Here is a 16,294-nt window from a genome sequence, read left to right as displayed (position 1 = left end):
GGGATGTCTACATTGCAATCCCTTCTCTATTTTCCTCTTGGGATTTTGGGTATGCACACACATGTGCCTGGTGTGAGTTTTAGGCCACCTGGTCTGAGACTTGAACTGCAGTTACCTATATGGGAGTTCAGCTGCATAACCATTACACCATCTGCTGGTCCCATGCACTGTTAATTTTAATAGTTTCTTTTGCAAAAGCTTGCAGCAATTTATGTTTCCACACCTTCCTCAAAACCTTTGCTTAGCCTAGATGTTAGCAATCCAGATAGTTCCAGCAATTTGGAAATGAAAAATGCTCTCTCTGTTTTGGAATTTTCTTCTCTCCAATCTATCCTCCAGCTACAAATAGAGTGATCTTTTTGAAACATAAATCTTAATGTTACATTCTTGCTTAAAATACCTCATTATCTTCCTGACACTCTTTAAATAAAGGTCAGAAATCTTTGACATGGGCTGGCTCAGTGGTGCACTGGTAATGTACTACTCAAAGAGAGGCGAAACCCACATGGTGACCACAGTTCAAGTTCCCAGCCCAGCTGGACTGAAACATGCTGGGCATGCCCCAGGAGTGCTCAGGATTGGCGGGCTGGAGAACAAAGAGAAGGGCATTGAGGCATGACCAGACCTGGTAGAGGATTCTTGCCTTTGTCTTCCTCTCTTCTCTCTGTGCATGCACTTTATCATGGGTAAAGGGGAAAATAAAGTTTACATTTAAATAAATAGATTTGGGGAGATCAGCAGGTGGCATGGTGGTTAAGGCGCTGGACACTCCCACATGGCTTACTGTGGTTTGAATCTTGGATCTGGTGCCTTATTTTCCCTCTTCTCTCTCTCTCTCCTTCTCTCTGTCAAATTAAAATAAATGAGGGAATAAATAAAATTGAATAGATCATCTTTTTAAATAAATACATAAATAGATTTTGATATGGTTGAAAAACACCTTGTGGTCTGACATCTACCTGTTTCTCTGGTGGGCTTTTCTTCTAAAAGAAAGGACTTTCTCAATTCTACCAAGAACTCATGACGACATACTAGGCAGTTTGCCGGTACAAGCCTCATAGGGAGCTACACCTTTTAAAATGTGACTAACCTATGCCTGAAAGGAATAATTATTTCTATTTTATTTGTCTTGATGGAAGTGTTTTTCTAGTTGCTGCGGGCAGATCATTTGGAGTAAACAGGAAAGCACAAGACTTGTCAAAAAAACGTGTTAGGGCAACACCTTGGTTTGCAAGGAATAGGTAGAAGGTCTGATCATAAATGTGGGGGGTTTTGCATCTCTTGTTTTTAAGCTAGACTTTTAAAGTAGACGAGGTCTTTAATGTGCTGGTTTGCAGCACAGGAAGTCTGATTTTCAGTGTGATAACACATTCTTTGACATTAACCAGTACAGTTGGATTTTTAATGACACTTTCATCTTCAAAGGCCTTTACCAACACAGAGGATTAATTATTCATTTTTGGGTTGTGTGTTAAAAAGATAAATCTTCAAAGACATCATCCTTTCTCCTTGGAATAGGGGCTCTCCACCTTTCAAATGCTGCTTTTTTTTTTGCCCCCAAGGGGAAATTTTTTTTTTTTTTAAGAAAAAGAATACAATGGGAAAATACTCTTTGCAAGATGGAAAACTGATGTTCTTATATCCTGGGTGGGATTAGAAGAGGTCGGAGAAGCAGTATTTAAGCTGTGTTTACAGTAAGCATTCTAGGAAAAAAAAGAAGACTAAAGGTGTTTGTTACTGTTCAGTCTTTTGATGTGTTCTTAAAAAGCAGCAGGTACACATAAAGCCCCTTGCCTTCAATCTAAGTTGAAAAGTAATATGCCTACCCCTCGTTGCTAAAATGTTTTTTTTTCCCCTGTTCCTTTCGAAAAATGCCTAACTGGTTTTTCTTAAGATTTAGTTTGGAGCAGAAAACCTCAAGCCTCCCCTGGGGTCCTCCTTGACATGACACATAACCACAAGAGAGCAGTCTTTGCTTTGATGAGGTCTCTCCACCTCCCCAGAAATGAAAGAGCAAGTGCAAGTTTGCAAACACTCTAAAAGCTCCTTCCATTAGACCTGGACGCCGGAAGCCACAAAGGGCAGTCAAGTTTTGCTTTTCAAGGAGAAGCGCTGGCGAAGTTTCGCTCTGCTGCCAGGAGATCTGTTAGGTCCCTGGGAGGAAAGCTCTTCTCAAATCTTAAGGATTCCTAGACTCTTTGTGAACGACTCATCTCTTGAAGACCCATGGAGGTGGATTACAGGAACTGAAAAGCTGGGGTGTCTCTGGAAGATTATTTGCTGTGCGCTCACATTTCCCGGCTAGAGGACTCAGCCGAGTATCCCTCTTTGTTACCTTTTGAAATAAGAGCAGAGGGCAAGTTTGAAGTGTAGAGAAAGGGGTCCCAAATCTTTGCCTATCACTTCGTCTGAATCTTCATCAAGGAGTGCAATGAACTTCGGGCATCACGCAGAGCACTTGAAGCTTGTCCTCGAACCTGGCTTTTGGGCCCAGAATCTTCTCCCAAACCAGACCTGCCGCTGTGCGCGGCCGGCTGTATGGACCAGCACCTCCTCTTCGAAGGTTTAAAAGTTCTTCTATTGATAGGTCGGGTGATCTCTTGGATGATCTCTTTGCTTTTCGGCGAATAATGGAGAAACGTAAACCCGCGGGACTGCTGACCTTGCCCCTGCGCTCGGTGGCCTCAGGCGTGCCAGGGATCCTGCCCCGACTCCCTCTTAGGGACTCCTTCAGGGTCTCCTTGCGCCTGGACGCTGCGTGCTGGGAACGGGCGCACGCAGGCTGTGCACGGAGGCAGGCGTACCTGCCCCTGCCTCTGGAGGGCGCCTTCGAGCCCGCCTTCCTCCGCAAGCGCAACGAGCGCGAGCGACAGCGGGTGCGCTGCGTGAACGAGGGTTACGCGCGTCTCCGAGACCACCTGCCCCGGGAGCTGGCTGACAAGCGCCTCAGCAAAGTCGAGACGCTCCGTGCCGCCATCGGCTACATCAAGCACCTGCAGGAGCTGCTGGAGCGCCACGCCGGGGGGGAGGAGGGCGCGGCCGGCACCTCCCCCCAGCGCAGGGCCGAATGCAACAGCGACGGCGAGTCCAAGGCCTCCTCGGCGCCTTCGCCTTGCAGCGAGCCCGACGAGGGGGGCAGCTAACCTGCGCCCCGACCCCGCCGGGACCCTGACGCCCACTGCCCTGCGTGCGTTCGGACTCTCGGTCTCAGATTCTATCCGAAGATAGTTTGCATCTCTCACCTGGTTTCTTCTCCAAGCCTAAATCTTAGGAAAAAGCGATGCGTGCTTGGGCGGCAGGGGAGATATTTGACTTTAGGATGTTTCCTCCCTCTTATTAGGTAGGTGACTGCAACTTAAAGGTGCTAAGAAAACGCTTTTGTTGCACTTCTAAAATACAAGCGTTCCAGATTCTGAGCGCTTCATTCTACATAGAGTATTCTAAAAACTCTTTATGTTGAGCATTGAAATTTCCCACAGTCGGTGTTGTGGGTGAATTATTTACTTAACTATTCAGCTTCAACCAAAGAGGACCTTTACCACCAAAAATAAATAAAAAGACAATCCTTTGTTGCATTCCTTCCTGTGGGAATTGTGTTAGAAGGTTCATGGGCACCGTGCCTCCGGGAAAGTGACTCAACTATGGAGGACGCGTTTGGCAGCGCTGCGCTGCGGCTGCTGTGGACTCTGGGAATGATCGTGTTAGAGAAGCTGACCTGTATTTGATACACCCTCTTTTACTAACAAGGGGCCACGTGGAACCCTCATAACATGTAGCAGATTATAAAATAATCTGAGCGTTACTGATCTCTTCCGAAGAGAGGCCGGATTTATGTGGCAACGTATTTTTCCTCTGTTGTGTTTGTCCACTATTTTTTTCATTTCCCTTTTCTTGGCATTTCTCTGTAATCCTCACTCCATCTAACCGCTGGTTACACTAAAGTGAAACTGACTTTAGCAATTAAAAAAGAAATAGACTTGGATGTGCCTCTTCCAGGTGGAACTGGCCGCTGGGAAGGATTGTGAGTCCAGAGGGGTGGGTTGAGCTGGCACGTTCCCAAACTTCCCATCACCTTCGGGGCTGTCAGGAACATTGAAATGATCTAGCAACCTGGGCTACGTTACCTGTCTTTGAAAAATTATTTATTCCGGCCTTTTTTGAGAAAAAAATGATGAGTCTATTGGGTAAATGTTTATTGGCTTACAAGATGAACCTCTCAAGCTGTTTTGCCCTTTCCTGTGGGTATGGCCGGGCGCAGAACGGGGGAAGTGGGCAAGGAGTATTAACGTTGGGAGCACTTCCCAGTAACTGTGCATTTCACTTAGTCCCCACATAGGTTTTATTACATCCCCACCTTTTTTTCCCCCTCATTGCCTGAGGGTACATGCACTGGCCTGAGAGAGATAGGGAGCTGAAAAAAGAGATGCAGAAAGCACCCCCATGGAGTGTGGTCAGCCTCAATCACGCCCCGTTACAGATGTGTCAACTGAACAAAACTAATATTCAGCAAGCATCTTTTTGTTGTGTGCTTTTTATACTTTATCCTATTTAATTCTCATAAAATTGGGGGTTAATATTACCCGTACTTTGTGAAAACGAAGATGCTTAGAGAGGTTCCATACCCTGACCAGGTCAGTGTTGTGAGGATTGGATGAGCTGAGATCCAATCCTGAATCTAACCCCAATGCCCTGGAGTTCTCTCTCCCCTGTCACTCTCTCTCTTGTCACGCTAGCCAGGAGACTGAGTACATTTTAGGGTGTTTGCTTTATTTTTTGTGAGGGGGAGGTTGTTTTATTTTGTTATTATTTCCCCCTTTTTATTGTGATCTGCTACTTAGTTTCCTCATCCCTACGATTTCACAGGAGCTATGTAGGGGTGAAAGGCTTTGGTAATATGCGAGGTCCTGGTAAATATGCAATACCATCTTTTGGAGAAAGTAGTACTATATGTCAATTTTATGGAGGATAACGCCTTAGAATAACCTTGGTGGGGTTGGCAGGTGGCATGGTAGTTAAGGTGCTGGACTTCCACACGGTCAACAATGGTTCAAGTCCCAGACTTGAAACCTTGAAAATCATGTCAGAGGGCTGGCAGGTGGTGTGGTGGTCAAGGATGCTGGACTCCCACGTGGCCGACCACGGTTCGAGCCCCACACTTGGCAGTGCGCTTTCTTTCCCTTTCTCTCTCTCTCTCTCTCACTCTGTCCCTCTCTGATCAAATTAAAATAAGCAAGTAAATAAATAAAATACATAAAGTTAAATAAACTAATTCTTTTAATTGTTTTTTTAAAGAAAGAAAGAAAATTATGTCAGGTACGTGTACGTGCATGCTCAGAATCATGAGAGGAGAATGGAAGAGAAGGGATTGCAGTGTGGCCATCCTTCCTGGGGTTGATTTCTCACTGTTCCTTTCTGTCTGTCTTTGGCGAACCCATGTGCCCTACGGCAAACCTAAAAATAATAATAATCTTGGCTGGTGTGTGAGGTGTGTGGGGCCAGAGACAGGACCTGAGGCCAAACGGGATCTGACAAGATGACTTGGCTGCCCTGTGGGATCACCAGGGCTCACCCAGCGTTTCCTGGCAGTACGGCTTCCAGGTTCCATGAGGAACATTAGAGCACAACCTGGTGAGACCAACCCGTTACTTTCATGCAGTCATTGCTGGTCCCCAGCATCCCCCCTTTGAGGGAGGGGCTTTTTTTTTTTTATTTTGCTAGCCAGAGGAAGAGAGAGAGTCACCCTACAATTCCTCCTCTGCCCCTCCCTTCTTTTGGAATTTTGGGCACCCGCTGCACACGTCTGGCATTTTTTTCTTGGAGGGGTTTTTGCTGTAGGGCGCGTGCACTCGCCAGAGAGAAAGAGACAGAGAGACAGAAAGTGAGAAATCACCCCCCGGGGGATGGCCACACTGAAGTCCCTTCTCCGTTCTCCTCTCAGGATCTTGGGCATGCACCCACATGCGCCCAGCGTGAGTTTTAAGCCACGGGTCTGGGACGCGAACCGCGGTCTACTACATGGGAGTCCAGCGACATAGCCATTACACTAACTGCTGGTCCCTGTCTGGCATGTTTTACAAGCAGAGCAGGAGTGTGAACTGCATGATCAGCATGTGGAATTTGATTGCTTTAACCATCAGGCTACAGAATTGGCCCATCAATCTTTTATTTTTTTCAAATAATTATTTATTTAACTTTATCATTATTATCATTATTTTTTAAAATTGATACAGGTACTCACCAGAGAGAGACAGAGAAAGAGAGAGAGAAGGAAAATGAGAAGGCAAGCCGCTAGGTCCAGGACTTGAATTGCGGTTGGCCATGTGGGAGTCCAGTGCCTCAATCCCCATGCCATGCCACCTGCTGGCCCCTTGCCCTTTAAACTTTTTTTTGAAGAATTATTTATTGAATTTTATATATTAATATTATTATTTTAAATGTGCTATAGGGCATGTGCACTCACTAGAGAGAGAGAGAAACTAAGAAAGCAAGCTGCCAGGTCTGGACTCAAACCAGTCAGCCTTGTGGGAGTCCTTAACCACCATCCCACCTGCTGGCCCCAATTTTATAACTTTATTTTTTAAGATATTATTTATTATTATTTAAAAATTTGCTATGGGGTATGGCACATGTGTTCATCAAAGAGAGGAAGGGGAGGGGGGCCAACAGGTGGTGTGGTGGTTAAGGTGCTGGACACTCCCACATGGCCGACCACAGTTCAAGCCCTGGACCTGGTGGCTTGCTTTCTCACTTTCCCTCTCTCTCTGTGTCTCTCTCTGGTCAAATTAAAAAAAAAAAAAAAAAAAAAAAAAGAGTGGATAAATAAATAAATAATTTAAAAAAAAAAAAGAGAGGAAGGGGAGAGAAGTTAGCGTAATGGCTATGTCACTGGACTCCCACGTGGTTGACCGCGGTTCGTGTCCCGGACCCGGTGGCTTAAAACTCACGCTGGGCGTGTGTGCGTGCGTGCCCAAGATCCCGAGAGAAGAATGGAGGAAAAGGGATTGTGGCGTGGCCATCCCCCCTGGGGGGTGATTTCTTGCTTTCTGTCTCTCTGTCTCTTGTCTTTCTGGTGAGCACACACACCCTATAGCAAAAACCTCTCCAAAAAAAAAAGTAAGAAAGCAAGCTGCCTACCTTGGGACTCGAAAACCACGCTGGACCATGTGGGAGTCCAGTGCGCCTCAACCACCATGCCACCTGCTGGGCCCATAACTTCTTTAGGGAAAAATAAAATAAATTTTTCTGAGACATTCTGGATGGCTTAGAGGAAAAGCATCAACCCAATCTAGAAATGAGATAGTTTTATGTGTTTGATCTTCCCTTTTCCTTGAGTGATCACTTCATCAACAATAGAACAATTTGGGCCAGCAGGTGGCGTGGAGTTTAAGGCATTGAATCCCACATGGCCGACTATGCAGTTTGAGTCCCGGATCCAGTCCTTGAAACTCATGCCAGTGCATTTGTGTACTGCCCAAAATTCCGAGAGGAGAACAAAAGAGAAGGGACTGTGGTGTGGCCACTCCCTGGGGGTGATTTCTTACTGCCTCTGTCTCTCTGGCAAGTGCATGTGCCCTATGGCAAAAACTAGAAAGAAAAGAGCTGAAAAGAAAAGAAGAGAAAAGAAAAGAGAAGAGAAGAAAGTACTCCCTGTTGCTCAAAATCTGAGTAATTGCTGTGACACCCAATCGTTACTCCCCTGAGTGCAAAAGGAAAAGGGTGGGGTGCTGGGCCAGGGCACGGCAAGGTGGGGCCTGGCCCTGGGCCTTACTCCAGCTCTGCTACTCCCAATTAAGTGATTTTGGGCCAGCCCTTCATCACTGTCTCAGGTCCCTCTGTGAAAGACACACAAAAAATTGGATTATCTGGGGCCAGCAAGTGGCGTGGTGGTTAAAGGTGCTGGACTCCCACATGGTGGACCGCGGTTCTAGTTCTGGACACCTGGTGGCTTGCTTTCTCACTTTCTCTCTCTCTCTCTCTCTCTCTGGTCAAATTAAAATAAATAAAGTTAAATAAAAATGTTTTTTTTAAAAAATTGGATTTTATGGGACCAGCAGTTACCGTAACGGCTATGTCACTGGACTCCCACGTGGTCGACTGCGGTTTGCATCCTGGACCCGGTGGCTTAAAACTCACTCCGGGGGCGTGTGCGTGAGTGACCAAAATTCCATGAGGTGAATGGAGGAGAAGGGATTGCGGCATGGCCACCCCCCCGGGGGGTGATTTCTCGCTTTATATCTCTCTGTCTCTGTCTCTCTGGTGAGCGCATGCACCCTATGGCAAAAACTTCTCCAAAAAAAAAAAAAAAATTGCATTTTATGATCTTTTAGCTTTTTTTCAATAAAAAAATTTCAGTCACCTGACAAGCGCAAAGTTCTCAGGCGGGGACAAAGAAACAAAGGAGGCATGCCCACTCCCTGCCACGCAATACAGCAGCTTTCTAGTCCTGTGATTCTCTTTCCCACTAGAACGATCCAGCCCTGGGATCTGTCTGCAGCCTATTATTTTCTTGAGCCCGAGTTGCTGTTACTATGCCAATTTTTTTTAATGCAAGTTTTATCATTTTTGTTGTTGTTGAATGGAATTTGAAGAATCTTACAAACTGGTGAGAAAATGGACCCATGTCACCTGAATATGAGGGAAAGTACAAACGCTGTAGCTGAGGTCCAAGATGAGAAGTGCCGTGAGGGTGTAAAGAAAAGAGGGGCTGGGCTCATTCTAGCTTTCAGCAAGTGGAGCACAAGGGAGAAAGGCTTCTGGGAGTGCCTTTGGCAGGTGAAAATGGAGAGAGGATTAGAGGCAGTGGGCAGGGGCAGTGGGTGGCGTGGTGCTTAAGGTGCTGGACTCCCACAGGGCCAAGTCAGGTTTGAATCCCAGACCTGGTGGCTTGCTTTCTCACTTTTTCTTTCTCTCTCTCTCTCTCTGGTGAGCACATATGCCTTATAGCAAATTAGAATAATAATAAATAAATAAATAATTCTAAAAAAAAGGAATTACAGGCAAAGGATACAAGAACAAATTCACCTAGAAGGCAGGTACTGTGTTTGGAGAATAGAGGCTGACTAACAGGAGACTAGAAATGATGGCTGAGAGAATGTTCTAGAAAACACTGACAGATGAAAAAAGCTTGGACTTTTTTTACTCTGTGGAGACCTGCTGCCCAAAACCCCACATTCTGGGGGGCGGGGTTTGGAGAGGGGATGAACCGTCAGCGCTCTGGGGGCAGGAAGCAGCAGACCAGTCGGGTATTGCAATAATTGAGAGGGAGGAAGTGAAGCGGGCACCTGAACAAGATGGTGGGAATGTGGAAGGAAGGGATGAACTGAGAGACGACGGGGGAGCAGGACTGATAACGCTTGGCCCCTCTGAGGATGGAGACGTTAAAGCTGGAGTGAATTCCCATCAACTGAAATCAGGACACAGAAAGAGAAACAGATTTAAAAGGTAAAAGTCTTGGGCTGGCCACACAGCCTAGTGCCTCAAATTCCAGCGGGATGGAGAAACGAAGGGGAAGGCATTATGGCATGACCATGCCCCATGGGGGCGCTGTCTCCCCTTCACTCCATCTCTGCCTCTCTCTGGCAATTAAAAATATAAAAAAATTGAAATTAAAAAGAAATAGAGCAGGCCAGCAGGTGGCGTGGCGGTTAAGGCACCGGACCCTATATGGCCAACTCTGCGGTTCATCTCAGACCCTGGTGGCTTGAAAATCACACCAGGCATGGGTGTGTGTGCGCCCAAAGTCCTAAAAGGAGAATGGTGGAGAAGGGATTGTGGCCACCCCTCTGAGGGTGGGCGGATTTCTCACTTTCTCTCTCTGTCTCTGAGGAACACATGTGCCTTATGGCAAATATCTAAAAAGAAAGAAGTAGGGCCAACCCAGCAGGTGGTGTGGTGGTGAAGGTGACTGGACCCCACATGGCCAACTGTGCGACTGGAGTCTCAGATATGGCGACTTGAAAATATGCGGGTGCATGTACAAAATCCCAAGAGGAGAATGGAGGAAAACTTTTTGGTGTGGCCATCATCCCTGGGTGGTGATTTCTCACTTTCCTCCTCTCTCTCTCTCTCTCTCTATCTGGTGAGCGCATGCACCCTACAACAAAACTAAAAAATAATAGTAATAAGAAATAGGACCAGTCAGTAGCATGGTGGTTAAGGCAGCTGCATCCCACATGGCCTGCATGATTTGAATCCTGGACTTAAGAAACATGCCAGGCTCATGTGCATGTGTGCCCAGAATCTTAGAAGGAGGGAGAAATGGAGGAGAAGGGATTGTGACATGACCATGCCCCGTGGAGGGTACTTTCTTACTTTCTCTCTCTCAGTCTATCTCTGGGTGAGCACACGTGCCATCTAGCAAGAAAAAATAAAGATAAATAGAAGGTAAACGCCTTGTTTGGCAATGCTGAATTTAAAATAGTGATAGGCAGGGCTGGCAGGTGTCATGGTGGTTAAAGGGCTGGGTTCCCACTTGGCTGACCGTGGTTCGAGTCCCAGACCTGGTGGCTTGCTTTCTCACTTTCTCTCTCTCTCTGTCTGGTCAAATTAAAATAAGTAAATAAATAAATACAGTTAAATAAAAAAATTCTAAAAATAAATAGATAAAATAAAATACTGATAGGCTACCCCTGCCCACAAGCAACAGGAAGTGACAATGCTCCCCTCTAGGAGGCCACTGCTGCCGTGTTGCCGCCCTGGCCCCCGTGACCCCTGGAGGGCTCTTACACATTTTGCAAGTACTCAGCACCAATATCTTATTTATTTAAATATTTATTCTTTGAGAGATTTTTGCGACAGAGTATGTGCTCACCAGAGAGCCAGAGACAGAGACACAGAAAGTGAGAAATCACCCCCCACCCCATGAGAGATGGCCAGGCTGCAATCCCTTCTCCTCCACTACCCTCTCAGGATTTCAGGCATGCATGCACGTGTGCCTGGTGTGAGTTTTAAGCCGCAGGGTTCGGGACTCGAACCACAGTCGACTATCTGGGAGTCCAGTGATGTAACCACTATGCTATCTGGTCCCCAGCACCAGCATCAATGGGTGCAGGAAACAGCCTTTGTGGCACTGCCATTAAGGGTGTGGAGCAGAGATACGTTCACATGATGTTGAGGAAAGCAGACACTGGCCCCACCCAGAGGGCAGTACTCGCTGAGGATGAGCTGGAAGGTGTGAGCTCCTATGCATTATCCATGCCAGTCAAGGTCCCAGGCTAGTTCTTGCACAGACAGAAAGATGGAAAATACAACCGGGTCCTGGCCAACAGTCTGGAGAACAAGCTCCATGAAGACCTGGGATGACAGAAATATGCAGACCCCTTCTGAGGCCTTCAGGTCTGGGGTCAGCTTACCAAGAACACTGGTGGCCATAGCCATACCAAGGGTGTGTCCAAGAAGAAATATGTCCATCAGCCTCATCTGGTACTAGTCTATATGCCTCCGGGGCCAGCAGGTGGCATGGTGGTTAAGGGCACTGGACTCTCACATGGATGACTGTGGTTCGGGTCCCAGACCTGACGGCTTGCTTTCTCACTTCTCCTCTCTCTCTTTCTTGCTTTGTCCCTTTCTGGTCAAATCAAAATAAATAAAGTTAAATAAAATAATTAAAAATTTTTTTTTTTTTTGCTATAGGGCACATGTGCTCGTCAGAAAGACAGAGAGAGACGGAGAGACAGAAAATGAGAAATCATTCCCCAGAGGGGATGGCCACACTGCAATCCCTTCTCTTCCATTCTCCTCTTGGGATCTTGGGCACATGTGCCGGGCATGAGTTTAAGCCACCAGGTCTGGCTCGAGCTGTGGTCGACTACATAGGAGACCAGCAACACAGCCATTACGCCAACTGCTGGTCCCCGTTAAATAAATTTTTTAAAATATTAAAATTAAAAAATATACAGCATTATGAAAAAGGAAGTGAAATGTTGAAGTTAGGAGGGAAGTCAGGATAGCTGTAGATCTGAGTCATATTCCTCTAAGTGCTAATAGTAACTGAACTCTCCAAGAGAGAATACTGGTGAGAAAAAGAGAAAAGTGGGCCGGCAGGTGGTGCAGAGGTGAAGGTGGCTGAATCCCATGTGGCCGACTGGGCAGTTCGAGTCTCAGACATGGAAGCTTAAAAAACATGCCAGGAGCGTGTGTGTGTGTGTATGTGTGTGCCCAAAATCCTGAGGGGGGGATGGAAGAGAAGGGACTGCAGCATGATTTCTCACTCCCCTGCCCCCATCTCTCTCCGATGAGCACACGTGTCCTTGTGTAAACTTAAAAAAGAAAAAAGAAAAAAGAAAAAATCAAAAGAAAGACAAAAGCTTGGGTTGGCCTACACTGAGGAGTGGCAGAAGAAGAAACATCTTTAAAGAGGACTGAGAAACGGAAGCCAGAGAAGGTGGAAGGAAAACCAGGCTAGTGTGAGGTCATGGCAATAAATGAAGGTATCATTTTATAAGGAGGGAGTGATTGGCAGTGTCATATGAACTAGAGGTGTCAGATCATTTAAGTGTGGGAAATCTCACCGGGTTGAGTCACTAAAAGATCACCAAAGAACTTCATAACAACATCAAAAGGACCAGGAGCTAGCATGATGGTTAAGGTGATTGGATCCCACATGACCAACTGCATGGTTCAAGTCCTGGACCTGGAGGCTTGAAAACAACACTGGGCACACATGCATGTGTATGTGCCCAAAATCCTCACAGGAGGAGTGGAGGAGAAGGGATGGTGGTGTGGCCATCCCCAGTGTGGTGGGACGATTCTGTTTCTCGCGGGCAGACACACGTACCCCACAGCACAAGTGTAAGAAAGAGCATCAGCGTCACAGTGGATTGATGACTACGTGGGAAGGAGAAGCAGGGTAAGGTTGAACACTGTCCTTTCAAGATGCTTGAGTGAGTGGAGAAGGGGAGCTGGGGTGATGTAATGGGGACCCAGGTGGAGGAAAATATGCTATAACCAAGATATTCTGGGCCTCAGGTCTTACAGTGAGAAGGTTTAGTATTCAGAAGCCCATAGGTGACAAGGATCAAGGAGTCTGAAGTCAAGTGGAAGTGAAGGCCCTGGGAACCGGAGAAATTGAGAACCAGGGGGGCAGGGACCTGGAAAGTAAGGAGCTAAGACTAAGGCAGTTGTTCATGTCATCAAAGAAGCTGGAGCTGGTCTGCCATTTGCGGGCAATGGAGATGAAAATGAAATGAGGCTTATGGGAAGAGCCTGAATGTGAGAGTTTAGTATTGTTTACTGATTTCAAAAACACCGAGGTCAACTTTTAATAACTTGGTTAAAAAGCTGCACAAATCTCCTAATGACACGAAATTTAAAACAGTATTTCTATTTATCTGTAGTTTAAAGTTTTATGACTTTAAATAACTTCAGAAAGTTCTGCAGTGTTTATTATATAATAGTAATACAGGCAACATACCCTTCCCAAGAATATGGTAGCAAGTACTAATGCTTAATAGTTTATTAATTTCCTTTTGTCAATGGCTTCTATGGTTAAAGTTTGGCATAGTGGTTAAAGGATGCTGGATTCCCACATGCTGACCATGGTTTGGGTCCCGAATTTGGTGATTGGCTTTCTCACCTTCCCTTCTCTCTCTCTCTCTCTCTGATGAAATTTAAAAAAATAGTAATAACAAATAAAAATAAAATAAAGTTGATAATTATTAAAAAATACATTTCTCATGTAGAAGAAAACATCAATAAGGGGTGAGCAGGTGGCATAGCGGTTAAGGCACTGGACACCCACATGGCCGACTGTGGTTTGAGTCCTAGACCTGGTTGGTGGCTTGAGAATCATGCCAGTGCATGTGTACATATCCAAAATCCCAGGAGAATGAAGGAGAAGGGATTGTGGCATGGCCATCTCCCCTGAGTGATTTCTCACTCTTCCTCTTTCCGTTTCTGTCTATCTGGCAAGTGCCCAAACCCTACAGTAAAAACCTTAAAAAAAAAAAAAAATCAACAAAGCAACCAGTACAGAGAAAATGTAACAGATTAAGAGCTAGAGAAAAATAAAACACACACACACAAAGTAGCTTATTTTCCTTTTTTTTTTTTTAACGAATAAAAATAAAAAGAAAACTATTAAAGAATGGGGTTTGGGGGAGAATAGAATCAAGACACCTTTCAGTGCCTAGCTCTCCTTTCACAGAGCAGTTTTTTTTTTTTGTTTTTGAAAAGAGGTTTTTGCTATAGGGCATGTGCACTTGACAGCCAGACAGAGAGAGAGAGAGATAGAAAGCGAGAAATCATCCCCTGGGGGGATGGCCGCACCGCAATCCCTTCTCCTCCATTCTCCTCTCGGAATCTTGGGCATGCACGCACCACGTGCCTGGCATGAGTTTAGGCCATCGGGTCTGAGACTTGAACCGCAGTCGACGCCATGGGAGTCCAGAGACATAGCCATTACGCCAACTGGTGGTCCCGACAAACTTCAATCCTAGATGTTTAATTCTCTTTCTACTGACTCCGGTGCCATAAACCTGCATAGACTGAATGTCCTCCTCAGGAGGGTACAGCTAGAAGATGGCAGTCTGCAACCCAGGAGAGGGGTCTTGCCAGAACTCAACCTTGCTGGCTCCCTGACGGCAGACTTCAGAGAGGTGAGAAGTAATGTCTGTTACAGAATCACCCACTCTGTGGCGCTTTGTTAAGGAAGCCCAACTCTACGGCGACAAAGCCTTAAATTGGATTTGAGAGCCGAATCCCTGGCCAGGGAAATGCTGACAGGCTGAATCAGCATTACCCAAGTATCATCAAGAAAACAAGCTTTCAGATGGATGGTGCGTGTCAAAGCCTTCTGAACTGTTTCCGTCTAGGCAAGGGTTTTTCTCCGAAGTTCCCAAAGTCATTAGTTCACCTTCAAAAATGGTTAACAATCCCATTTATCATCCTGAGAATGAAACTACTGATAGAAATGTTGACCGGCAGAATCCCTCTCCGCAGAGTGATCCCTGTAAGGTCACACACTAGCCCAAGGCAGGCTTTTCCATCCTTTTTTTCGACTCTGTCTGCCATCGCTAACCCTTTTATCGCCATGTCAGACAGACAGGCTGCTGGGGAAGGGCCGAGGGCATGAAGTTGCTTTATCTTTTCTTTATTGGACCACGAAGCCAGAGGACCGTCTCCAGCTCTTTGATTATGATCTGAGTTGTGTGTGTGTTACTTTCAGGCTCTCTGGGTGGGGAGGTTGTTTTTTAATCCATTCATCGCTATGTAGCCACATGCTCTGGTGAAGGCCTATCAGTGCTTTTTCATGCTCAGCTACTCACTGTCATTAACCATGGCCACAGTGAAACCGCAGATGCTGCAGAAGGAAGAGTGTCCAGAAAAGAAAACTCTCCAAACTAGTTCTGCCTACGAAGTAGGCCTTGAGGGGCCACTCCTGGGAGACACATCTCATTTCCCTGACAGTGAAAACATTTCTGAAGAAGGAACCCAACCTCTTGAGTGCTAGGACTAGAAAGCGCTTTGGAAAATGACCTGATGGGACTCTGGAGAGTTTGAGAGATGATCAAACAGGGCAGGGTAGAAGCCTATCTGTTCTCTCTTTAAAAACTTAAAGACAGGGGTCAGCAGGTGGCATGGTGGGTAAGGTGCTGGACTCCCACATGGCCAACTGTGGTTTGAGTCCTGGACCTGGATGCTTATTTTCTTACTCTCTCACATTAAAAAAATAATAGTAATAGGGACCAGCAGTTGTAATGGCTATGTCGCTGGACTCCAAACTACAGTTTGAGCCCTGGACCCGGTGGCTTAAACTCACACCAGGTGCGTGTGTGTGCATGCCCAAGATCCCGAGAGGAGAATGCAGGAGGGATTGCGGTGTGGCCATCCCACTTGGAGGTGATTTCTCACTTTCTGTCTCTCTGTCTCTCTCTTTCTGGTGAGCGCACACGCCTTATAGCAAAAAACTCTAAAAAATAAATAAATAAAATAATTCTTTAAAAAAACCCAACAACTTAAAGATAGGGTCAACCTATGGTTAAGGGAGCTAGACCCCAAATAGTTGTCTGCAGTTTGAATCCTGGCCCCTACAGCTTGAAAAACATGCCAGGTAAGTGTGCCCAGGACCCAAACTACAAAAGGCTGGAGAAGCGGAGGAGAGGGGACTGCAGCATGACCGTGCCCCACGGGTGGGGTGCTTTCTCCCCGTCTCCGTCTCTCTGGCAGGTGCACACACCTTCTGGCAAAATGAAAAAACAAAATGTAAAAACACCTTAAAGACAGAGGATTCCCAAGGGCTTCTTCTAAGGTAGACTAGCCCTTATAATGTGTTAGTCTCATCTGATCTTTAAATTTC

At 46.1% G+C, this 16,294-nt stretch overlaps 1 protein-coding gene across 1 annotated transcript; it reads left to right on the top strand.

The window, feature by feature from the left end:
* The first annotated feature begins 997 nt into the window (after positions 1-997).
* Positions 998-4,347, top strand: ASCL4 (achaete-scute family bHLH transcription factor 4). Its single transcript, XM_027769021.1, has one exon. The coding sequence runs from the start codon at positions 2,631-2,633 to the stop codon at positions 3,141-3,143; it is 513 nt and encodes a 170-aa protein (XP_027624822.1). The 5' UTR covers positions 998-2,630; the 3' UTR covers positions 3,144-4,347.
* The last annotated feature ends 11,947 nt before the right edge of the window (positions 4,348-16,294 follow it).

The sequence above is a fragment of the Tupaia chinensis genome, unplaced genomic scaffold, assembly GCF_000334495.1.
Source record: "Tupaia chinensis unplaced genomic scaffold, TupChi_1.0 Scaffold148234_1, whole genome shotgun sequence".
Lineage (NCBI taxonomy): Eukaryota > Metazoa > Chordata > Mammalia > Scandentia > Tupaiidae > Tupaia > Tupaia belangeri.
The sequence above is the reverse complement of the archived record's forward strand: the minus strand, read 5'-3'. Positions and strand labels throughout refer to the sequence as shown.

Excerpts from the sequence above, each read along its gene's own strand:
- ASCL4 (XM_027769021.1), top strand. The coding sequence starts at position 2,631 with ATGGAGAAACGTAAACCCGCGGGACTGCTGACCTTGCCCCTGCGCTCG.